The following is a 27,313-nucleotide window of genomic DNA, read 5'->3' on the forward strand; positions in this document are numbered from 1 at the left end:
AATGTAGGATTTTGGCATTTCTTACTATACAGTGCTTTTACTGATTGTATTTGTCTTCATATAAAAAGAAAAAAGAGTCTATTAATTTAAAAAACAGTTAAAAACTTTAAAAAAATATCATAAATTAGCGAACATCATGATTAACATACTCTCCTCCTGAGATTGTTATTAATCCTTGGTTACAGCTTTCTCTACGTTGGCACTTCAAAAATACTGCTAATCATGATCTGCCTTCTTATTATGTGTTATACAGCGGTCATCCTTTTAATTGGAAAAAGTCTTGATGAATAATCAGTGTTTAAAATGTTTTTAAGAAGAGTATTTTCTTACCTGTAGAATGGAAATAATAACAGTAGGTGACAGAATGTAAGTGAGAATTAAATGAATTCTTGTACATAAGGCACTTAACAAGGCACATAGGAAGTAATCAGTGAGTCACAGCCATTATTATGTATATATTATTACATTTAATTCTTTTTTCTTCTGATGTCTAGTCAGAGACTTTGGAAGCAGAACAGTGGAAGATTTTATAAAGCATTGCATAATATGTTAATTGTGTGTGAAATTCTTTTTTTAATATTATAAAATTTATTTAACAATTGACAACCTATGAAGGATTACCTGTTTGTAAATATTTTTAATTTTGTCTTTTGGAGGAAAATTTAGGTAGATCTTCAGTGACTATTGCCCTGTACTCCAAGAGAAAATCATATAGCAAATGCCATTGGAATAAAAGGAGCTCTAACCAACTCATCAGTTATGATAACTACCCTCACCTTGTTTAAATATAGGAAATGCCTTCACCAAATAGATAATCCAAGCGTGAAGTCAATTTTTTAGTATTCTTCACATCTTCTTGAGTATCTGAATATTTGGAAATCAATGGTGTGAAAATGTGTTCCTATACAAATATGTTTACTGAATGTTTCCATTCATTTTATTTTAGGAATTTGATTTTAAAGTAAGATTTTATAACTTAAAACTATATTATGAATTGACTTGGAATGATGATTTCTACCATTGTAATTTCATTTTTTTTTCACCTTTCTTTGCTGCAGGCCTTGTTTGTATGAAGTCCAGCACGTCTGTGGTTGAGCTTGTTATGCTGCTTTGTTCTCAGGTATGAAATCTCATTTGTTTGATTACATTACACTATATGAGGATTGTTTTGTGTCACAAAGAGGATGGACATGAATATCTATCTATGTGTTTATATATTTTTAAACATTTCTATCTATCATCTCATAGATAAAACAAATCATACTGAGGTATATTTTATGCAGATGATCTTACCACACAAATACTGAATTAGTCTCCCTCTCCCTTCCGCTTCTTTAGCTATCTTACTCTTTCCCACTTTACCTAGCCTTCTATTGTTCCCTATTTTTTAATGTCTGCAAAAATATGTACTTTGTTACAGATATTTTGATACCCTTCTTTACACCCCTCCTTTTATAAATGATACACTAATATTTATAACTGATGTTCATTAATATTCATATAAATGATATTCATTGATACTCATAAAATTGATGTTCATGGTTTCTTTTTCACTATTAGAGATAATGAAAACAAGAGTTTTTTTATGCAATAGCCAAAGTATAAAATGCAGCTCATTAGTGAGTGGTTTTTGATATAATTCCTTACTGCTTTCCCCTTTTTAATGTACATTTGTACATTTGTACAATTACATTTAATGTAATTGTACAGTTTAAATTCTAAAAATCTTATACCATTTATCTTTACTAATCAGAATTAAAAATAGAATTGTAATTGTTGGGTATTTTTAAAGCAATTATAAGAAACCATACGTATGTCTGTATATATGTAACATTTTTCTGATAACTAAAATAGGGACCTAATCGTCTTTCTTCTTGCCAGCTTTGCCAAGTCTCCTAGTGATGCTGATTTTCACATAAGTATTAAATATTTTGTAATATGAGAATGAAAAAAGATTCTATGTATGTTTGTAATAAGTAGTTATTATATTTATCCCTAGTTTCCTCAGTAGAGAGGTACCGTTTCTAGTTACTGACCCAAGGTCTGGCTAAAACCACAACTAACTTCCAAATAAACAACAATATGGCTTCAATTGACCCTTTAAAGCATCAGCAAAAACAAAACAACCAAAAACTTACCTATTGATTTTCAGTATTCAGGTTTGCTTTCTTCAAGAATATATTCATAAGGAAATCATTAGGTCCGTTTTCCCCTTTTCATCCAGGAAGAATATTAGTAAGGAAGAAGTTAGAGAAAACAGGAGTTCATCTGCAGGGCGTTTGAAAATTGTTACCTAATGCCAGAGTCCTGAGTTCAGAAGACATTCTGTGAGCTCTCTCTGGACCTTTGAGGTTCTTGATGATGCCTATTTTTTAAAAAATGGTTTTTTGGGGAAAAAAATAGTGTAAAATTGCTTCTTCCTTAGCTCTTGGTTTCACTGCAGCTCAGAGAAATAAAGAAGAATGTAGCATTAGGGTTTAGTGTCTTTGATGGCCTCATCATCTAATCATAGGTTTAACATTACTCATTTGCTGGCTCCAGGAATTCCTGCCATTAAGGGCCCTAGAGATGAAACTTTGCCTCAGATATTGATTGAAAGGAAGAGTGAGAAATTTAAGCTCTCTATGCAGTGCACTTTCTTTCAGTGTTTCAGCAAAGCAGTATTATAAACATGTCTCTCAATTTGATTTTTAAGTTGAGTTTTTAAAATAATTCAGTGTGTTTTAAATATTCAAGTGGTTAATTGATTAAATATACCTCATTTAAGTGACTTTTAAAGTGTTTGTTTAAAAAACAAAGAAATTCCAGTTGTTTTATTTTCGATTTAAACTGAAACTTTGCTTTCCACAAAATATTTTTAAAGAAACAAATGACTGGTCTTCCTTCAGTGCAATGTAAGTGTGAGGAGTTTACTATTATACTTTTAAATTAGCTTATAAAAACATCTTTTGCAGATCATTAATTGTTCCACAGATGTATAAAACCTTGGTTTTGAGGACACACAAAAAATGGACGTGTCTTGAAAGTTTCTTGAAATAATCTGTCATTTTTCTCTACTGCTCAAATTCATGGTGATTTATATCCTGTTTCCACCCATTAGCCAGGCGACCATAGCAGTAGCAGACTTCCAGTAAATAGAAACACGTACAGTTGCTGATGCTGTGAAGATTGCTTGGCACAGCAGCCCCTCCAAAGCTGAGTTCTCTTCTAGAGGCCTTAATGCATCTCTTCAACAGTGAAGCTGGTCCCTGTAGACTCAGCATGGTTCTGTAGGCTGCCTTTGTGCCAAGGCAGACACAGTGCTGAGGAATCTTTAAGATGCAGAGTTTTGAGTGGTCTTTTTGTTTTATTCTACAGTCAGTCCTTTGTAACTATTGATACCTCCATATTATTATGATCAGCAGTTCTTAGTGCTAATAAGATAGCTGAAAATCTGAATAAGTAACTATCTTGATGAACTGTATATATTTTTCCCACAGTGGGAAATAGAACTGAGATATTATCTTGGTTTAATTCTTAATTGAAATAAGTTTTCAATACAAATGGAATTTTCTGGTTTATTCATTTGCTTAAAATGTCCTCTTTTTCTAAATCTGGATAAAACATAGAAGGATAGCATTTTGTTTGGAGAGGTAGCTAAGAGTTGAAAAAGGAAAGGAAAATGCACCATTTCTTGCAGAATTTGTTTTTCTTTCATTTGTTACAACACATTAGATGCTTTTATTTTTATGCTTTTCATTTCGGAAATTTCATTTTAACTACTACATATTATTAAGGATATCAGCTTTTCTTTCCTTTTAATCTGAGCTCCTGAATAAACTTACTGTTGCCAGTGGTTTGTGTGCAAAATATGGTCTAAATTTACATGAGATCATATTACAAGTGTCTGAAGGTACTTGTCAAGGATAATTCAGTTCATATGGACAGTCTTTTAAACTCTAAGGGACATGCCATCCAGTCTACACCCCCCCCCCCCCCGTGGAATTATAGGTCTCTGTGGAAAACATATTTTAAGTTTTAAGATGCTATTAGCATTATCATTATATTGCATTTATTATTCCATAAATACCCAAAGCATTTTTTTTACTGTGTATGGATATTTTTCTTTTCTATGTAGATCTTATGACATAGAAATAAATTTTTAGGATGAACTATTCTTCTTGCCTTTCAATTTGTATGAAAATGCATTTGGTAGTATTTTTTTTTTTAATAGGAGTAAAGTGAACTGAAGCAAAATAACTAATATATAGTGTTTTGAAAAATCAGTCCTTAATCAGTTAATACAGTGTTTCCCCCAGAGTTCTTGAGTATCTCACAGGTCAGCTCTTGTCCTCTGACTTTTTTTTTTTTAAGTTTTACAATCAGATGTGGTTGAGGTGATTTTCATTATCCTGTATGTGTACCTTATTTTTTGATTACATTATTCTGAGTGTATTGTGCTCTTTGATGAAGAGCAGATTTCGTCTTCAAGTAAACTTTTAAGGTACTATAATAGTTTCTAATTATTTCCAGATTTTTTTTAGGAAGTCTCCATCAGAGGTACTCCAGGAAAAATTGAGTGATGTTATCCCATAGGATTTCTTTAAGTTTTCATAAGTAAAGCTTAGCAGATGTCACTTGCATTTTTCTGTGCCTTATCTGTCAATAAAAATGTTTTATAAATTGAGAAGCTTTTATGTAAAAAAAATAATGTCTTTCAGTATTTAAAGACTTTCTGACTTGAAGCACTGATTAAGCAAATGTGTGCTTAATAAATCATTTTTATTCTCATTAAAAACCTAAAAATATATAAATAACATAAAATAGAAGTCAGCCTTGCATGTCTCTTTAGAATCTGTATATGAAGTTACTAACATGAATTATTTTGTGGTTTTGCTTGCCTTTATGCTTTTTTAAATACTTCATATACTTAAATAAAAAGGATTCTAGTGACTTCAGTGATGTGATCAAGGCCATAACCCAGGACTTCTAAACACAACAGTTACAAAAGAACCACAACTGAAGAACAGTCTTCCTTTTTCAAATGATTTGGCCTTTGAACATTTAAATTTTTCATTTTTCTCCAATTTGATACAGTTTATTCAGATGGTACAAAAGAAAAAGGGATGCTTTTCTTCTAACTATAATAAACCTAAGATTGAAACACAAAGACATACATAAGATGAGTATGGAGGCCTACTAAAGAATAGGTACTCAATGTTAAAAGGATTTTTAGTGTTTAAAATAGGAAGATTGTAAATGTAAGAAAACTAAGAATGGACTAAACTTTTTCAAGCATCTTTGGAAATACGAAATCCTAATTATCATAATGGAATAATGTTACTTTTTATTTAGTGACTGCTTTTTATTTTAGCATTGTAGTATTTCCTAAAGATTTATTCTTAAAGAATCTGATGTTGTCTATGGAACTTGCCTGTTGTGTAGCTGAATTTGAAATCGAGGAAGAATAAAAAATTGTGGCATGATATTTGAAATTGAATATAGTCAACTGCTAACCATGTGTGGTTCAGAAAATTGACCCTGTGAATCAAAAATTAGATTTTCATGGAAAGTTTTATTAAGGTGAACTAAAGATGGACCCCTTGAAGCTAATAGACTTTCTACATGGCCTAAGCAGGGAAGGAGATTCAGTCTGAGCAAAGATCCGGAGAGAAGTGAACCTGCTATATGCTCAGACCAGTAGCCAGCCTCATTTGGATCGTATCAGTAATTAAGCAGCCAGACAATATATTTATCTGGGTTTATGTGTGACGTAGGGAACTACTCATTTCCAGGTAATACATGAAACAATACTTCCTCAAGGGTGTTTTCTAAGATAAATGTTATAGTATGTTAATAGCCAAGAATTGAAATTGATAAGAAATTTCTAACTTGCAAATCGTGTTCAGTAGTTCATGGTGTTTGCTTTTACAGGTTCTGCCTGTTTTTAGAAGGAATAAAGCCACTGTTTTATTCCTAAGTATCTAAGAAATCCCTGCCTTTTTTTCTGACAGTGCCTGACCTCAACTCTCATCTGTGGTATAAGTCATCTCAAAATTAAAGGGGCAAATTATGCATTTAAAGTTTTTTGGAGTTGCTATGGTTGTATCATCTTTCTTGCTAGAAAGTTTGTGATATATCCTAAGTATAAATAAAAGTAAAGCAGGAAATTGAAAATGTTGTGACACATAGAGATTATTCTCAACAAGGGTCATAAGAAAGACTTTAAATTATTAGAAAATATGGAGTAAATTATACAGTAAAAATGTACATATTTTAAAGAAAAAAGAAGATGGAAGTATGAAATAATCAGAAAACGTCTGTTTAAAGTGTCTTGGGGCAAATGCCTGTTGAACATTTGCAGCAGTGGAGCAGACTCAGGTACCTGCGATCTACCTGATTATTTACACCATCCCCCTATGAAAATTTAATCCAAGATTTAAAGAGCATGTAACTCCGATTGCTTTGATCACTTCCATGAGGCCTCTTAGTGTTGATTTCTTTATTTCAACTTCTGGAGAAATCGGCAGGTATAATAAATTCAGTGAGTCAATCATTTTTGTGTTATAAAATTGCTACCTTAATATGTATATTACTCATACATGATGCAACACTTTCATCCTTATATTAGTTAGTTCATATCCAACCCAAATGTATAAACAGAGAAAGAAAATGATGGGTGAACAAAAGTTCTGAGCTCATCTGTGTGAAAATAGTAAAATATATAGGAGAAACAATAAGCCTTTTCTTATGTCTGAATTCTCATAATTCTACTAAAATTGGGCAAAAAGCAGCTGGTAAGCCTTGGCCACCTGTGGATAATCTTTAAGAGTGCTACGGTTTCTGTGGCAGAGGAGAGGGCCTGTAGTCTATTCTGAGGTAAACAGACTCCCCTGCATCACAGGCAGACCATCTCCTGCCCTAAGACCCATGCCACCCTTTGCTACAATGCCCACCCCTTTCCTGTCTTCCCAGTTACTTTGGTTTGTTTGTTTTCCCCCTATTTTTATTTTTCTATGTTTATATTGTATAAATTCTTCAGACACTTTCCTGTGATTTTGTTGTTGTTGTTTAACTAATTACAGATTAACAAGAAGCTGCAGAAATAATAGAGTCCCATGTACCCTTTTCCCAACTTTTTCTAATAATACAATAATATATAAATGTAATACAGAATCAAGAGTAGGAAATTGGTATTGGTACAATACTTTTAACTAGATACATATATTGTTCAGTTTTCACTATTTTATGTGCATTCATTTGTGTATATGGATCTATGCAATTTCATTCCTTACATTGATGTAACCAATACTACTATCAAAATATAAAATTCTTGCTGTTACCTCTCATCTTCCCAACGATTTCAAACTTTCTTCTTTCATGAGGCTTTTCTGGTTTACTATGATATGGTTATAATCCCTCCATCTTTCCCTTTAGCATTTGAAGTCCATGTATCTAGATAGTAAATATAGATACCTGTTTACACGCTTAATTAGGTGCTCTTATAGGTGATGAATACATGATTTTCTTTATCCATTACATTGGAATTTCCATTAGAGTAAGCATCATGTCAAGTATTTCCTCCATTTTTGAAGCATTTCATTTAGCCGAAATTTATTTAGAGAAAATAAATGTTGTATAGTCTCATCAGTTACTTAACATTAATGAAATGAGTTTTGAATTATACAATGTTTATTTAAAACTATCCAAAAAGAAAGACTACTTAAGGATGACAAAGCCTTAGAGTCTTCAAGGTCACATTATGAGTGTTATTCATTTCAATTTTACTAAGATTTACACCAAAACAAAATTCATTTCATTTTTCTGTTGCCAGTGATGTCTTCTGTTTTGCCCTCACTGTGTCATCCACACCTAGCACAGTGTCCAGCACTTAGTATAGATATTTATTCATTACTAATTGAGTTAATTCATGAGTGAAAGAAAAACACTGTCCCCAAGATGATTAGATATATTTATTTTTATTGTGGTAAACCATATACAACATAAAATGTGCATTTTTAACCACTTTTAAGTGTACAATTCAGTGGCATTAATTATATTCACAATGTTGTATAACCATCACCAAAATTACTTCCAAAATTTTCAACACCCCAAACCAAAACTTTTTACCCATTAAATAGCAATTTTCCCTGTCTCCTTTCCTAGACTCTGATACCTCTAATCCACTTTTTGTCTCTATGATTTGCTTATTCTCTCTCTGTATCACCTAAGTGGAATCATAAAATATTTGTCCTTTTGTGCCAGGTTTATTTCACTTAACATCATGTTTTCAAGGCTCTTCCATGTTATAACATGTATCAGAACCGCATTCTTTTTAATGGGTCAATGATATTCCATTCTGTGTATACTGTACATAGCACATTTTGTTTACTCATTAATCTTTTGATGGACACTGGGTTGTTTTCACCTTCTAGATATTGTGAATAATGCTGCTCGTAACATTGGCCTACAAATGTCTACTTGAATCTATTTTCATTTAGGCTTATACAACTAAAATAATTGAGTAGTACATAAAAGGTGTCAGAAAGTACATCTTGAGAAATATTAAATGTCTATTTTCTCTTTAGGTTATCTATGGACATTTTTTGACAAGCTAAACTTGCATAGCAGTTTAATAATACTGAGCACTTTTGTGATAGTTATATATAGGCTAGAGTTCTTGATGCTAATGGTATAGTTTCCTTATATTTATATTTTACTGTGTCTTATACTTAAGTTATAAAGTTTTGAGTATCATTCTGTTGATACACCTGTTCTTAGCTCTAGAAAAATATGGCATTTAAAGGCCATCATGAAGAGTGATACCAACAGTACAGTGTAAATTAAGACAAAGTAGTTGAACGTTGGTCATGACTCAGATACACGGTAAAGTCTTAAGAAATGTGTTCAGTTAAACAAATGTAAATTATCTTTTTCATGATAAATCATAGAAATTAGAGAAAAACAGTCATTGTTACTTCCCTGATTATAGACTAGAATAGGATTTTGTTTTATTGTTTTTAAGTTTTAAAAGTTCTTTTTCTTCAAAACTACATTTAAAAAACCCTATTCCAGCTTTTACTGTTTTCCTGCCTACATAGATCTTAAAACATGAAACATTTTCTTTATTTTCTTATTTAATAAAGTTATCATTTCCTTGATTTCTTCTGATCATTTCTAGTAGCAAGTTTTTCTTAATAAGGAAGTATTCTCAACAGCTCAATTTAATATAAATATGCTCATATGTCTAATATAAATATGCTCATATATTCATAGTTATAGAAAATGCTCTGTTTAAAAAATATATTGTAAAACAACCTAGATTATTTTTCACTATAAATACAAACATAAATATATGTGTATCTGTTATATATTCATAAGAATATGCACAATAAAAAATTGTGTTAAATTTATTTACACAATTTAACAATCTACCGAGATCCTGGGAAACCTCATTATGTTTATCTTTATGTGATGCACTAACTCATCTTTTAGTAATCAACTAGATATATTTGCGTATTGCCTAATCATTTTTCTATGGTTGACCTTCATATCGATAATCTCTTTGTACCGATCATTGATTATTCATTTCTTACATTTAGTTTTTTCCTACAGTGCTTTTAGTAAGATGTTTATAAAAATAAGCAATGAAAGTGAAAAAAATCATACTTTGAATATTTTCATTTTTTATTAGTTTTTATTTTTGCTTACATTGAAAACATTACTCATCCCTGTTTTTTGCTCTGCGTTGTATTATTTATCTCAGTCCCTGTACTTACTAACTTCTCTAATTTATTGCACAGAATTTATAAACATGCCAGTTATAATGAACATTTGTATAAACTCTTTTGAGGAATGTACCTACTTCTTTTAGTGGCAATTAATGATAAGTAGACATTAAGGATATAGGAAATAAAAAATGATTATGGAGTTCCAGAAGACTTAAGATCTCAATATGACCTCCCATGTTTACCTTGAAATATTTCCATGTTTTCAAAAAATATGAGAAGAATTAAGTCTTTAAGGACATTACACTGGTTTACTTAACTGTCTACAAAGCAAAAGGGAATGAGAAATGTGCATTAAACTGACATAAAAGAGGAAAAACTGATGGGGGAAAAACTGTGGGCTGGGTCTAATATTTCTACTGGGTTATCTAACTACCATAAAATGATTATGAAGAAAACATAGGGATTTCATTGTCATCCTTCTGGAACCTATTTGTCTTCAAAGTGTTAGTTTCAAAGGGTCCTTAACTTGATATCCAATTCTCTGAAAAAGTCCTTCATCTTGAGGAAATTTTATGCATCCGTGTAGAAGAGTTAAGAATTGTGACAAAATTGTCCAAAGACTTGGCAGCTCTCTGCAGGCATTCGAAGCCAGTTTAGTATGTTTCCCCATGAAGATAAAAATCTTATGGCCACTTTTAATTTACGCCTTTTTGTATGGCTGTTCATTTTCTTCAGTAGTGGAGCAAGTGAGTGTATGTGTGTGTCTGTGTGTTTTCTCAAGAGGCGAAAAAAGACTTTGGAATGATTTGTAGGTAAGGTTTTTAAATATACATTTTTTCCCTGTCATTGCCAAGAGTCTGTCTTTGTTGAAATGATGATAAATTATTATTATTATCCCGTTGTATACATTCTCATGTATCCATTTGCCTTGTTTTAAGTAATTTCTCTAAGTCTACATGTCAGAATTGTTAGGGAGCGAGGACAGTGATTAAAGTGTCCTTTCCCTGTCCAGCTATATCCCATTTCTTAACTCTCAGCGTACACTCAGTTCCTCCTCTGTGCTGTGCACTTGTCCTGTCACAAAGCTTTGTGTAACTCCCCTTTCAATATTTTACCTAACTATTCTTTTGAACTCCTAGAATCAGTTACATAGTAATATGCATTAAAGAAATACTTTTTGAAATGCAGAAACAAGTGTGTATCAGTGCCAAGGGATATAATCACTGCATAACCTTTCATTACTCATTTTTTACATCTTTGTTATAAGGTAGCACTTTCAGTCTTACATTTATAGAAATGAAATAGCATGTCAGAGCTGTAAAGAACTTCAGTAATGGCCTTATTTCGGAGATGTGGATGCTTCAATAATTATGATGTAATTATAATGCTGTAGTATACTATTTTACAAATGAGTAGAAGGAATTTAAGTAATTGAACAATTTAAAGAGAAATATACACATTGCTTCATAACACTAAATTACTCCATGCTGGCAAGTTAGGAACTCTGAGGGTTGTGCGTGTGCAGTCTTGTTGAGAGGGAGAAGTGACCTAATTCAGTGGTTCTCAACACTGACTTCACATCAGAACTACTTGGGGAGCTTTAAAATAATACTGATGTCTGGGCTCCATCTTTAGAGATTATTCTGATACTACTGGTGCTTCTTAACAACACTCCTATTGAGTCTTTTGTTCAGTCAGAATTGAGAACCCACTGATTTAAGGATAACATAAACTCTTTTAACTTAGGTGGCATCCACTTTGATCTTTGCTTAGGTCCAGGCCTGCAGAACTACTCGTGTCTACGCAGCCTTCACATCGTAAAGCATACCCAGAAGGCTTCTGTGGTAGAAAAGAAAATATTCATGTTTGGCAAGCAAATAGCTGCTAGAACCAAGAAAAAATACCAGGAGATATTTCTTAACTTTTATATATAAGGATAAAATTTAATTTTTTTCTGTTTTCAGTCTAATGTCACTAAACTTCTATAATGGCACTCTGATTGCCTCAATGATGTAGTATAGTCACTGAAAATTTCATCGTCTGTCTTCTGGTTCTGTGGTTACCACATGAATAAAATACAGCTCTTCCCTCAAAGTTACAGTATCTAAAATCTAATAGTATATTTTGGGCATAGAACATAAAAGTGAAGTTGTAGAGGCATGTGGAAAATACTGTTAAGCTAGCAAGTTTTAAATTAAACTCTTTTATTGGAGAATTGGTATTTCAGCTTTTGTTGTCTTAACATCCTGTAATAAGTGTTAGATAAACTACTTAGGTCTGAGGAAGGAAAAGCAGTATATTAGAGGTGGCGGAAGAGCAGGATACACAGAGCCTGTAAGCTTTCTTGCCTGGACGCAGAGAACAGAAAGTATCTTCTCTTCCTATGGTTGGAGGAAGAAAGAGAGAGAGAGAGAGAGAGAGAGATCCTTTCTTCTTTTTGCCATTTAGAATGCTCTCTCAGGTCTCCCCAGAAAAAGAACCCAGTTAGATCATGCTTCCATAGGTGTAGGGGAACACTATGTTCAGTTAGTTATGAGTGTCCTTCATAGGAACATTTTAAGAGGTTTTATTACCTATCATATGACCTCACATCTCTGATAATGACGAGAGGTGAATTGCATATGAATTGCAGCTCACCCAGTAAATCACTAATCATTGTATTTAGTGAGTAGTACTTAGGTGTCTTATGCTGTAGCAGGTGCTAAAAATTAAATATTAGGATTTAAAACCACGTTTCACTTCAAAAGACCAAAGCAGAAAGACCAAGGAGTTCGCATTCTTTTAGAAGACAATTATTGAACAGTTGACAATTGTATTACTTAAGTCAGAGTCCCTTCCTGAATACTAATGTGGACTACTTTCTATGTGAACAAGTAAAGAAAAACTTCATCTACACTTATTTTACTCTTTTTCTGAAGTGAGGACTGACCTTATTCCTTTCCAAGACACCCTATTCTCTAATGCCTTTTCAAGATTTCCCTGTCACCATTTCTCTCTTGTAATCAGTGTTTCTCTGACTCTCTCATTCTCTGTAATCTACAACTCTTTACCCTAAAAATTATGAACCTGTCTTTCTCTCAGCCGCCTATCCTGTTTTTTCTTAGCTTTCACCACAGAATTCTTTGAAAGAGTACATTCCTCAATTCCCTTTTATTCACCAACCCAGTGCAATCAGGCTTCCACCCACTGCATCCTAGTCACCAAAGACAGGGAACTCTCTTGTGTTTTTGTCATACCTGACCTTTCTGACAGGTGGTGAAATTGACAGTGTAATAAGGTGCAAACAGTGTGATTGGTTTCTAATGCTTACTTTTTAAAAAAAAAATCTGAACAACTTGGGAGAATAAAGTGAGAAAGTAACAGTCTCAACCATCACAAAAAGGTTCAAGAAAATTCTCTCGGGCAAGACTTCAGCCCTCCTCTCTAATGTAAGCTCTTCTTTAGGTAAGAAACTTTGAGAGAATAGCTGTTCTGTAATTTTAGGTCTTCTGAGGAAGGAACTGAACTCAAATACAAAGCCTTTCAGTAGCATCACACTGCTGTCAAAGAAATTTAAGAATTACATTGCTTGTTTAGTTTCAAAACTAGTTCTGGAGGAAAAAAAAAGATCTGCACTGCAATGCTGAATTTTCATTCAAAAGACGTCTTCTGTATTCAAAACCTCTCTGTAACCTGATAAAAATTTTTTCCTTTTTTGACAGTCTGTTAGTCTGCATATAGTCCAGGTCTCTCCTGATTCTTCACAGAAACTGGATTAACTTTACAATAGTTCTGTGAACTGTTTCTTAGATCTGTGTCTGCCTTTTATCTGATACCTTCCCTTGGACTCATGTTTAGGGTTGTTCCCATGTTTGGTTCTTTCCTATACCTTGAGCACTTGGTGGGTACGCACACCTTTGCTCCTTTGAACTGAAGCTTGGTCATGTGACTTTCTCTGACCAGAAATGTGAGAAGTGACATGTGTTACTTCTGGGCAAAAGCTACAAGAGCCAGTGACCCTTAATCCATGTTCTTTCCCCTCCACCTAGGTTGCCTGTAATGTTGCAGACAGTGGTCACGTTGTCAGTCTAGCTCCCAGGGCGAGGGTGATGGCAAAGCAGAGCTGAACACAGGCAGTGGACGTGGACCTAGAGCAAGAAACAAACCTTTGTTTTTTAAGCCCCTGAGACTTGGGGGGCTGTCACAACATAATCTTGTCTTTCCTGTTTGATCTACTCGTTTTTCTGGCATAGCATACCATCAGTAGATTCTTGAAAGAGAGTGGATGAAAAATAAATGTTTACTCATGTCTGAAAATGTAACTCTTCTGTCCTCATTTTTTATGGATAGTTTGGCTGGAAATAGCGTACTTAGTGTTACGTTCCTCATGATGCTGCAGGCGTTGTTCTCGTTTCTCTTGTCTTCCAGTGTGGCCGTTGAGAAGTCTAGTGTCTTTCTGATTCTTGATTCTTTATTCTTTGTATAAATATTTTTCTTCTTATTAGCCTTTTCCTTAATCCTGGTTTTCTAAAATTTTCTGATGATGTGCCTTGTTTGGGTGTGTTACATTAAAATTTTTACTTCTTACCATTAATAAAAAAGAAAATAATATTAGAGATTTTAAAATCTTGTATTTTTAAAATTTTCCCAAGCAATATGCACACGTGGATTATTTTCTTCTGAACAATGCTGTAATATTTTGCATCTGGTTTTAAATATGGCTAGATCTTTTCTTATCCCCTTCAACTGCTTCTTTTTCTAATTTTAAAAACGTGAATGGTTCCCAAGAATCAGCCTAGGTCTTTTGATCCTCATTTTGTTTGTTGTTCTTTGAAGACTTTTGCCTAATGCTGTGCCTCGGTTAATACTTCTTTGTAAATAATTCAAATTCTATAGTCCTCTTTGGTATACTAACATCATTCTAAATTCAAGAGACATAAACTTAAGGCAACCTTACAATTTTTCCCAAATGTGTACCCTTCTTCTTGAATATTTTCATAATAATATTACCGTTCTCCCAGTCATCCATATCAAAACCATGGTAACCTCATTAGACTCCAGTCTTCTACGTTAGCCCTAAAATCTGGTTTCTCATCCAGTCTGGCCTCTCTCCTTTGTAATGTCTCTTACTTTCCATTTCCCTATTTGAATACTAGGTTAGGTGCTTGTTGTCTCTCTTCTGGAAAGATACATAAAACAGTCTCCTATTATTTCCTCTTTTTGCTTCTAAAACTAATTTCTTGAATGAAGTCTTGCAGTCATACACTTCCGTTGGCTTTCACAGTCTTTAACCTCTAGTACCTGTAACTTAGCTCACGCTTATTTCCAAGTTCCTCTATCAGCAGTTTCAGATTAGCATCTCATGGGCTGAAGGCACCACCACAGCTTTTTTGTTTGATCAGAACAGAGGTTTTTAAAACATGTCAGACTGTGATCTTTTAGACACAGAATAATTTGGGATGGGTATGTAATACCTGAATATGTCCTTTGTGAAATATCTTCTTGAAAATCCTATTCACGTGAGAAGTTTGTATTGATAAAAGAGACTTGGTGTACAACAGCATCATAAAGAAAATCATGTTTAAAAAGTTGTGAGAACCTGCTCTTCAGAGTGGCATGATTCTTGTTACATAAGAATCAGTTTTCTCTTTAGCTAATATGATAGCTAATGTCAAGTATTCCTGAGAAATTTGCATATTGTGTGGGATATTGTTTTTCAATAAATAGATTGTATGTAATGGGAATATACAAAACGTATGAGGATGGTAGTAAGTTACTTTGTTAAAATGTGGGGAAAAGTACTGCCTATAATTGTTTTCAACAGAAATTATTTGGAAGTTTTAATAAGGCCTGTAAAATGCAGTAATGATCTTGTCATTTGGATTAATTTCAGGTCAAAGTTATGGTAGCTAAAACACTATGGCTTTGCTAAAAACAGAGTTATTTAGGCCTTTTTAAAGGTCATTATTGTCCCCAGACGACCACATCCCTTTTTCCAAATTGTTGATTCTTTTTCCTGGGAAAATGTAGATTCGGGATTTGTTCTTCTAATTTCTTCAAAAATTTACTTAGAACAGGGATTATTTACTTACCAAGTACCTAAGTTTGGGAACCACATTTATTCCCAGCACGTGTGCAGAGCCTTCAAAGGGAATGTGATCAGGAGTAGAGTGACGGGTTGACATGGAGACTGTGTTTCATGAAGATGAATTCATGGCCAGCACTTTATTAGTAGAAAAGCATGGAGGAAAAGTCTATAGATGAGGGGCATGAGTGATCAAGAAGGATTTTTAATAAAAATGTAGTAAGCAAGTTTTTATTTATAGTACTATTGAAAGGGATATGTTTTAATCCAAAAAATTTTGATTTACCAGCTTAATTAAAAGACCCCAAAAATGAAATCACTATAATAAATTAATAACAAAAATTGTTTAAAACTTATGCTAAATATGCCATAGAATGAGTGTAAACTGAGCAATATACTTTCCTAATTCAAAATATTATATAACAGTCACTTGTATTCATGAGGATGAAACTAGGAAACTGCCAGATGCACAAATACATTTTAATCTAAATCAGCAAAGAGAGATGGCATTTGGATAAAATTTTAATATTAAGTTTTTTCTTTTCTTTTTTTTTTTTTTTTACAGATTTCAAAAGAATTAATTTGTAACATTTTTTCTATGTACTCTTCAGTCATTTGGAATGCATGTCACTGGAACCTTTTATTGCCAAATCAATCTAAATACATTGTTTATATTTCTCATTTTCATCTTACAATCACAAGAAAAATCTCTGTATTAGAGACTGGAGTTTTCCATCCCAAATGCTTCTGGTCCCTGGGTCATTCCATTACTGATCATTTGGTCTCTTCTGGAAGGAAGCTTTGAGCTGAGAGCCCTCTGTCCCTGTGATCGCACTTTCTATCTCAGTCTGCATCAAGCCTGGAATTTACTAGGAATTCAGAAAACACCTTTTAAACTAAGTATTACAGGGCTGCTTTTAAAAATGTGATTTCTTACAAAATAACATTTGTTAAAAATTTTTTAGAAAGACTTATAAATACTATCACGTGGAAGTTATTAGCAACAACATGATCCTTAAACCAGATGTTACTTTCATGTACATGCTCATTTTTCTTACACTTGGTTTGCTTTCTCCTTTTAGGAATGGCAAAATTCTATTCAGAAGAATGCAGGACTTGCATTTATTGAACTCATCAATGAAGGAAGGTAATTAATTTTACAATTTTTAGACAACTAGTCAGTGTACATTTTATTCCACTGGGCAACTGCTCTTTCCTGCCATCTGTTCCCAAAATGTGTAAGAAAATATATTTTTGTTAAATAATTTATCACACAGACACTTAAGCTTTAAAGGAACAAAGCTTTAAATGTTAAATATATTTATTGGGGAGGAAGCATGTATGAAATAAAGGGACAAAGTTTATAAGATTTATATGAGATCTGAGCCACGTCTTACCAAGTAGTAAAGTTGTTTTACGCAGATCAAGTGAACCCAGTTTGCAGTCCCATCTGCCACCCCATCTGTTTTCAGAGCCGTACTCTGTCTTTGCTCCCTCAGCCCATTTCAGTTCATGTGAAATAGTTTTCCAACATGTCATGCTAGCTGGGATCCAACTAAAACCGTGAGGGACGGCAAATATAGGAACTGTATGTCTGGTTCGGAATTTATTTATACCATTGTTAAAATGATATTGTAGGTGAAATTATGTTTGAACCTATTTATTGCATTTATCACTTTATGATAGACTGTTGTTCACTGTGATGTTTCTAATAATTTATTGGCAATGGATACATTAAGACAGATGTTACTGTCACCATTTTGACATGTAACATGTACAGCTTCTATAGCGAAAGACCTGCATCCTATAAAACTTGAGTTTCTTCTGTGATATTGTGCATTCTTTGGAAAATAATGACAGAAGATTTGACATAATCTATTTCTTATTTGAAACCATGTTTAATTAAGTTGATAAGGAAATAATATTACTCTATATAAAACTTAATATTTTTCAAGGGAGGTGTTGTGAAAGAATATTTTGCAAGATACTCCATCTGTATATGCTATAAAAACCTATTTTAAAAAATTAACTTAAGTGCAATTTAGTATTTTTTCCATCACTGCATTATATTCTGAGAAATAGTCTCTGTTTTCATAACAATTCATTTTATTTTGTATTTCTTATTTAGATATTTCATGATTGAATTATTTTTAATCATGATATTATAACTCTATATATTAAAATAAATTTGCATTCACTGCCAAGAAAATGATACAGGAAAATATCAGTTTTCTTTTATAACAGGAAGAAGAATAATAAAATAAAAAATAAAATAAATAAAATAAATAAAAAATAATAATACCCTATAGTTCTTAGAAAACTTTATTGTGGTAAGAATTGGTAATTATTATTACCCATCTTCAGGCAATGATAAAATAGAAAAAAAGTTTTTTTGTCCAGGCAGCTAGCTCATTGACGTGTAGAAATCTCTCACTTCACATACATGCTGGTTTTGCTAATTTGTTTCAACTGTGAAGTAAAAAACAAAAATTTTGTTGTCATCAGTAACCCTGAAGAGTTAGCAGACTGAACCTTCAGCATTAAGGTTAAGATTATAGTTATTGTCTTAGAAAAGGAGATGAGTGAAAAATTTGCCAACAGAGATTTTTTAGCTTTTGAAACTGTTTTGTTGTTCAGTCATAGTGTTTGGGGTTTATTTTGTTTTGTTTTAGGAAAGAAATTGGAATTATAGAAAAGAGTTATAATTAAAAAAAATTCATAAAAGCCTCAAAAATGCTTACCATAATGTTCCTTCTGCCATTCTAGATTTGTTTTCATTTTTTATACTAATTGTTCCTCCAACAAAGATAATTTTTAAACAAACACTGAATTTTGGTTAGCTGTAAATACACAAGAACATACCATGTGTACATTACCATAGCAGGTGTCTATTCAGTACTACGTACCAAATACTATTCTAGGAGCTGGGAATCGAGAAGTGAATAAGACAAATATGTTTCTAAGTTTAGAGGGAAAGACAAACATTAGACCAGCACGTACAGTAACACAAGGATGCAGTGATAGAGCTGGGATAGGTGTTAAAGCAAGTAGAAGGCAGGGCACTTAGCCTCATCTGGATGGGTGCATTCTTCCATTGGTGGGATTATCAGGGTTTTCAAAATGTGTATCCAAGCAAAGGCAATATAGTAGAATAAAGATCATCTTTTCAACAAATTGTGCTGGAACAACTGGACATCCACAGGCACCAAAGTAATCTAGACACAGACCTTATACTCCTCACAAAAATTAACTCAACATGGATCACAGACCTAATGTAAAAGGGAAAACTATGAAACTTGTAGACGATAACATAGGAAAATGTCTAGATGACTTTGTGTTTGGTGATGACTTTTTAGTTATAATTCAAATGGCATGATCCATGAAAGAAAGAATTGCTAAGCTAGACTTCATTAAAAGGAAAATCTTCTGCTTTACAAAAGACAATATTAAGAGAATGAGAAGACAGCCACCGACCCGGAGAAAATATTTACAAAAGAAACATCTGATAAAGGACTGTTACCTACAGTATATAAAGAACTCTTAAACCTCAGCAATAAGAAAACAAACAATTAGATTAGAAAATGAGCCAAAGACCTTACCAAACTCCTGACCAAAGAAGATAAATAGATGAAACATAAGCATAGGAGAAGATGTTCCACATCATATGTCATCAGGAAAATGTAAATTAAAACAACAATCAGATACCACTACAGATACATTAGCATGGCCAAAATCCAGAACACTGACTGCACCAAATGCCGGTGAGGATGTGGAGCAGTGGGAGTTCTCATTCATTGCTGGTGGGAATGCAGAATAGTACAGCCACTTTGGAAGACAGGTTGGTGATTTTTTATAAAACTAAACACTCTTACCATAGGATATAGTAGTTGTGCTCCTTGGTATCCACCCAAAGGAGTTAGAAACTTATGTTCACACAAAAACCTACACGTGGATGTTTACTGCCAAAACTTGGAAGCAACCAAGATGCCCTTTAGTAGGTGAATGGATAAGTAAATATTTATTTATGTGATTCATCCAGATAATGGAATATTTATTAATTAGCACTAAAAAGGAATGAGCTGTCAAGCCATAAAAAGATATGGAGTCACTTTAATTGCATATTACTAGATGAAAGATGCCAATCTGAAAAGGCTACTATATGATTCTAACTGCCATTTTGGAAAGAGCAGAACTGTGGACACAGTAAAAAGATTACTGCTTGCCAAGGATTAGGGGGAGGGAGGGATGACTAGGCAGAGCACAGAGAATTTTCAGGGCAGGGAATTACTCTGTATGATGCTATAATAGTGGGATACGTATCATTTTACATTTGTCCAAACCCTTATATTACTTCCAACCTTCAGAGAAATGAGGCAAGATGTGAAACAATGTCAGTGTTAGTGCCTGTTTATTTATAGTGTATTTTTAAGGCTGTTTCCACAGCGCCTATTATAATATGTAGCATATGTATATTATTTGCACCAAGTTCAAATACCAGTTCTCCTGTTGATAAACTGTCAGACTCTAGGCATGTAACACAATCTCCTTCTGACATCGTTTCACATTTTGCCCTGTTTCTCTGAAGGTTGCAAGTAATGTATGACATTGATTACAACTGCTACAATATAGACACTTAAAAATGGAAGGTTTTGGTTATGTTTTGTTACTGCATATAATTTATATTCAGGATTTTGCTAACTCTCATCCTTAGTCCATTTCCTTTCAGTTTAGACCCTTCTCTTTATAAATTTGAACTGGGAATTCCAGATCAAAAAAAAATACCATGTTTAGATAGTTGGAGTGTAGTTACAGTAAAGACACATTACTCTGTTTATCTGGCTTCTATTTGTTGATGCCAACTTTGTGTTAGAAACAAATTAGATTCTTTACACACACTTCTATCTCATTTGTATGGACATACATTTTCTTAACTTTTTCTAATAGTGTAAAATGAAATATATAAAAAATATTCCTCTTGGTTGTTAGAATATCAGTCTTTAATTACCAATGTCCTTGTGGGAATGAAGATAAAAATCTTTAAGTGGAAATTGTTATAAATGTTTATCCTACTTAACAGCTACACTCACAAATATAATTCATCAATCATAGCTGGAGAAAGCAATTGTGCAGTTGTCTACAATTAACAGGACAAAAACAGTTGATGAATGTGCAGCTGAATTAAAGTACTCCCTAGGACAGGCTGAAATTATAAACTGGATCATTTAGAGGAATCTAACAAAGGATCTTTATAATTAAAACAAAGCAAGGTTAATGGGATGTAAAATTGCCTATAATATCTTGGCAATAATAATTGGATTTTAAATTATTAAAATATGAATTGAACTGTAAAGCAAATAAGAAAGACTTTTAAATTATGGAATTTGAGTGATCTTTGGAAATAAATTAATCATCTGCCTAAAATAAACCTTTATCACTCTTATGGAAGCATATAGGATGTAAGTAATGAATATTCATAACCAGCCAGAATGTATTCTTGTGTAGCGCTGAATTTAATCTGTGATTCACAAGAATACACTTTTTTGTTTCGTCCTTTAAAATAGGGAAAAATATATACCCTGAATTTCTTAGGTTTTGAAGAAGAGAAGCATTGTGCATCCAAGTATAATTCTTCAGTGATCATGTGGCCCAAACTTGAATATCCTCTTTAATTTAACAAATGCTATTTAATAATTAAATAAGCTTGGATTCCTTGAGTTTGTTTCAACTTGATTTCACCAAAACTGTGTTGAAAAAATAGAACCGAAACTGAAAGATAAAGAAACTTTTTTCTCAGAGTTGAGATTCTGATTAAATTTTGAACCAAGAAACCTGGGAACTCCTAGAAAACAGTTTCCTCTGTATTTTTTTCATGAAATGTTTGATCTATACCTTTTTCTTACTACTATGTTACTCATTTTACACATTTAGTAAGTTATTAAACATGTTAAGTTTTCTAAACAAATAGGTTTAAAAAAACTATGCTTTTACAAAATTAATTATATAGATTTTAAACAAAATTGCTAATTTATAGACTTATAATTTTAGACATTGATAATAAATAAAATGCTATTTACCTAAAACTAAAATAACCAAGTCCCATTTGATAATGGCTAGATTTCAAGTAAAAAGGAAATACATTTCAAAATTAGTGACTGTAAGTTTATTTGAATTACATTTTTAACCATGTTTAAAATATACTACATATGCATGTGTATTGAGATTTTTCTTTCTTTGAGAACTTTAAATATAGTTTCCTTCTGGGCACCATTATTTTAACTTTGGTGAGAGTTAAGTAATATTTTATAAAACACTCATAGTTCTTTGCATTTAAGAACAAAAAAAGGGCAGAGAGAACCCTATCTTTGGTATAATAATTTCTGTGCCTTATTTCCCTCATTTCTTTAGAGACATAAAGGTTTTTTGTTGTTGTTGTTTTTCTTAGCTTATTATTGCAAACAAATGCCAGCTGAGATTCAAATGATCCATGTCTATATTAGAAAACTTTAATTTACTTTCTGCACCATTCTGACACAACCAGGATCAGTTGGCAACGAGGAAAGTAGAGTTGGCCTTTGCGTTGGGTGGCTGGTATGTTGTTTAAAGAACAGATACAGGGAGAAGTAAACTAACAGGAGAACCAATGCTAATATGAAGGTATAGTGTATGTGGTCAGTCCAAGCATACACTAAAGGTGAAAGGAAAAGGAATTGGTTGAGCAAGCCAGATAAGACAAGAATATAGTCATGGCCTGAGCCGTAAGTCTAGAAACTCTTACCAAGGTTTCCAGAGAATTGAAGCATTGATTATAGGCTGTTTAGTTCCCATGTTGGTAAAGTAAGGATACAAAGATGATTTATATCCCTCAGTTGCTGTGTACAGACCAACATGTGAAAATTAGATTACTTATGTTATAACATGACTGTTACAAAAAGTCACAGTCCAAGCTGGACATGGTTGTTATTTTCTAATTACCAAAGGTAGTGTAATACCTGTACAGGCATTCCTGAAGTACTTAACACCTATGTAATTACAGTACATACAGAAAATAAAACCCTGAAAAAATACTAATGAAATATTCATTAGTTTTAGCAGTGATACAAATACATTTTATATCTGATCTTCATCTCCAAGTAATTTGTAATTGAGAAGTTAGGATTTACATGCAGAAAAAAATTAAACAGTTCAAAATGTCATAGACAATGTATAACCAAGTACAAAATAGTGATATAAAAACTGCATTGACTTTAGAAGAAGGACCTGTTTCAGTGGACACCAATGATTGTGGAAGGCGTCTTTTAGGAGACAGGACCTAAATAAGTATAGACACACTGTGTGGGATAAAAAGAAAAAATCAACCCTAGCTTTTTGTGTGAAAATTAAGATTTAAAACAATAGAAAATACATTTATATTCTTTATTATCTAATAAAGCAAATATGGACATAATTTTATTTTAAACATTATAATCTCTCTTTGAGCTTTATATTATTTAAATAGAGTCAAAGTTTTCCTAATTTTTAAGTGATGACCAATAATCTTCTTATTACTGCTTATTTTATAGAGTTTATTTCTGTATCACAAAGAATATGGAACTTTGACATATTTTTTAAAAAGAATTACTCATACTTAAAAATGAGACTCCAAAATAAACAGTCCATTATTCCAAAGTTCAGATTTTTTCATTCTTAGCACAATGTAAGAAAAACAATGGACTTCACTCACTTAAGAGCAGATTGATGTTAAAAATATACATATTTCTACCAATCATTTAAGGAAGAAATGATACTAATTACACTCAAAGTCTTCTAGAAACAGAAGAGTAGGTAACACTATACAGCTCATTTTATGAGACCTGATAACAACACCAAAGACATTACAAGTAATGAAATTACAGACCAATACAAACCATAAATATAGGTGTCATAATCCTTGACAACATTTGGAAAATCAAATTCAGCAATATATGAAAAAGATTACATCAAGAGCAAGAGGTGTTTATCCCAAGAATGCAAAGTTGGTTTGATAATCAAAACAAATTCATCAATGTGAAATACCGTATCAACAGACTAAAAAAGAAAAAATATACATGGATATTTTATTAGATGTAGGAAAAAACATTTGAAAAATTCAGCATCTATTCATGATAAAAACTCTCAGTAATCTAGAAATTAAACTCTCTCCATGCAACAGATGGTATCTACAAGAAACATACAGCTAACATCCTACTCAATGGTGAAAGACTAAATTCTTTCCCTCTAGAACAAAAACACGTCAAGGATGTTCTTATTGACTGCTTCTGTTGAACATCGGGCTGGATGTCTTAGCAAGTTAAATCAGGCAAGTAGAAAATTCTAAGTTGCCTGAAAAAAAAGCTACTAGAACTAATACGTGAATTAACAAAGCCGCAGGATATGAGGTCAATATTAAGAAATAAATTGTAACACTTATAATATATGTGAAATACTGGAAATTTAAATAAAACCATTATGATAGTATCAAAAACATGAAATACTTAGGGATGTACTTAGTAAAATATGTGAAAGACTTGTACAATTAAAAACTACAAAATATTTCTGCAAAAAAATTAAAAACAAATAAATACAGAAATATATTGTGTACATGTATCAGAAGACCCAATAGGATTAAAGTGTTAGTTCTCCACAAACTGATCTATAGACTCAAACCTAATCAATACTCCAGCAAGCTTTTTGTTTTTTTGGTAGAAACCAGCAAGCTGATTTTTAAATTTCTGTGAAAATACAAAGGATTTATGACAGCCAAAACAAATTGAAAAAGAACAGGGTTGGAGGATTTTTGTAAAAGTACACAAATAGATCAATAGAAGGGAAGAGAGATGATCTTACAACTCAATAATAAAAAGACAAACTACCCAATGTAAATTGGGTGTATGATTTGAACAGACACTGCACTGAAGAAAGTACACCAATGGCCAATCTGCAGATGAAAAGATGCTCCACATAGTTTTCTGTTGGGAAATTCACTTTTAAACCACAGTGAGATAACATTATGTATCTACTACACTGGGGTAATTTAGTAGATCAGCAACACTAAGCCTTGGTGAGGTTGTGGAGCCAGTGGAATACCTATACCTTGCTGGTGGGAGTGCAAAATGGTACACCCCATTTGTCAGTATCCTATAAGGTTAAACATTCACTTAGCATGTGACCTAATAATTTCAAGTCTAGGTATTTTCCTAAAATAAATGAAAATATAAGTGCACAGTAAGGCCTATATGTGAGTGTTCATAACAGCTTTACTCATAATAGCCACAGACAGGAAATAACCCAAATGTCCATCAGCTGGTAAATTGATAAAAGTATATCATTATATGAAATACTACTCAGCAATAAAAAGGTTTGAGCTACTGATAACACACAACATACATAGAACTTAAAAGTATTTATGTGAAGCTAAATAAGCCAAAGCGCAAAGACATACTATATGATTCCATTTATATGACATTATGGAAAAGACAAAATTACAGGGACAGAAAACAGTCCCCTCATTCTTGTGAATGGCAGATAAAAGGCACAAAGGAATATCCTCGGGTGATGGTAATGTTTTTGATTCTGATGATGGCTGCCTTAAATATGCATTTGTCAAAACTCATCAAACTGCATTTAGAAAGAGTTAACCTTATTGTATGTAAAGTATACCTCAATAAACCTGACTTAAAAAGCAAAACAAAACCCTACAGTAGTGCTTCATTACTTGTAAAGTCCTGTACCATAACCTGCAAGGCTTTTGCTTACCTGGCCTTCCCTACCTCCCCGCACTGAACTAGGCACCCTCTGTTTACTGCTAAAGTACCCTTATGTCACACTTACATTCCATTGTAATTTGCCACCACAAAGAAGGCCCTCGATGAAATATTGTTGAGTGAATGACTGCCTAACTGTGTGTCCCTTGCCTTTTCTCACTCTGGAATGCCCTGTCAGAAGCCACATTTCCCAAACAAGTTAAACACAGTTGCCTGTTTGTGTGACTTTGGGCAAGTTACTTAATCTCTCTAAGCCTTAGTTTCTTCATATGTATAATGGGTCTAATTATGCTTATCTAATAAGATATCAAATGAAGGAAAAATCCAATAAAATGATACCTATAATGCACTTAGTCTGGTAAATAATTCTCAATGTTCCTGGCACATAGTAAGGACTCAAGAAATGAACATTTGCCTTGATTATTATTTATTTAAGTGGCATTTGGGCTGGGTTTTGAAGGCTATGGACAAAGGAGGTTGAAGAAACTAGATTACTTTACACATCCCATTAGGAGCACCAGTGAGTCTTCTGTGTTCGCAATACAGTGTGTCACTGCTCCCTCTGTCTATAGCACGTTTTATGCAGAACACTAACATACACATGCACACAAGTAGTAGGACAGAGTGGTGATAATGACCTGCTTAGAGGCTTCCTGGGGCATTGCACTACTTACAAGTGGGAAAAGTAAAGATAAAAGCCATGTGTTACTTAGTGTCGCCTTTCTTTTCCAAAGGAAATGTGTTTTAGATTGCTTTATTGTCTAGTTCCTAGAATTTATACTGGTAGATTCAGCCGTAGAAATTGTATTTTTTAATCAAGGAAAACGCTCTTATTGGGACTTGTATTTATAGTATTTGCAACACTGTTGTCCTTTTCCCTTGGAAAAGGACCCATACCATTGAAGGAGCACAGAAGAGCTTGGGAAATTTATCAAAGAGAAGGTCATAGAGCACACATTTCTTCCTGGCATCATTGTGCTTTATTGTGGCTACTTACGACGTTATGCCTCATTTGCTTCCAAATTTTTGTCCAAAATGTTCTTTCATATAATTAATCCATGTTTCTTCATTCCTATTATTAGAAGTTAAATAGAGTAAAATGGCTTTTAGAATAAAAAAGCTTTTAGCTAGCTTTCTTCTCTTTAGTCACTGCCACATCTCTGATTTTGAGCCACTTTTTCTCAACTCACAATCCCTATTCCATCACTTTTCAGAGTTTTGTATACCTCTTAGTGTTGGTTGTTATTCTCCTGGACATTACAACTCTGAGCTGTTTAATTAGACTCTCAAACTTAAGCTAGGAGCTTGATTATTTGGCCCATGGTTAAGCTAAAAGGAAGGATTCTTCTCACCAATATTTTTTAAACTATTATCTTGACCAATTATAGGACACAAAATCAAGTTAATAAGTTCTCATCAGCATTTTTAATAATAGGAAATAGTAAATAATGGAAAAAACAATTGGACATATTGCCTCTTGTTCAGAAAGTACTGTTTGCAGGAAGGGAAAGAAATGAAAAATGAAAGTGAAATTAAGAGATACTGAGTTTAACTTACAAATCATCAGAATTGAGAAGGCAAAAAATACAGAGTAGGGGAAATGAAATGCTTTAAAAGATGGTGTGAATTTTTAAGAGCTGATTGAAAGCATGAATATAGTGATACAGGAATCACAATGTACCTCAAGTAGGATAAATACAAAGAAATCCATGCTAAATGCATGATACTGAAACTGGACAATGCCAAAGATAAAGAGGTAA

General features: G+C 32.9%; 1 protein-coding gene across 13 annotated transcripts in view; it reads left to right on the plus strand.

Moving 5' to 3' along the window:
- Positions 1 to 27,313, plus strand: part of NBEA (neurobeachin) — a 536,549-nt gene that overhangs the window by 235,490 nt on the left and 273,746 nt on the right. For all 13 annotated transcript variants that reach the window (XM_074378046.1, XM_074378047.1, XM_074378045.1 and 10 more), the window contains 2 exons: positions 1,059 to 1,120; positions 16,857 to 16,921. In XM_074378046.1, the coding sequence (XP_074234147.1) occupies positions 1,059 to 1,120; positions 16,857 to 16,921 (127 nt within the window). The remainder of the gene's footprint in view (positions 1 to 1,058; positions 1,121 to 16,856; positions 16,922 to 27,313) is intronic.

This window comes from Camelus bactrianus, chromosome 14, assembly GCF_048773025.1.
Source record: "Camelus bactrianus isolate YW-2024 breed Bactrian camel chromosome 14, ASM4877302v1, whole genome shotgun sequence".
Lineage (NCBI taxonomy): Eukaryota > Metazoa > Chordata > Mammalia > Artiodactyla > Camelidae > Camelus > Camelus bactrianus.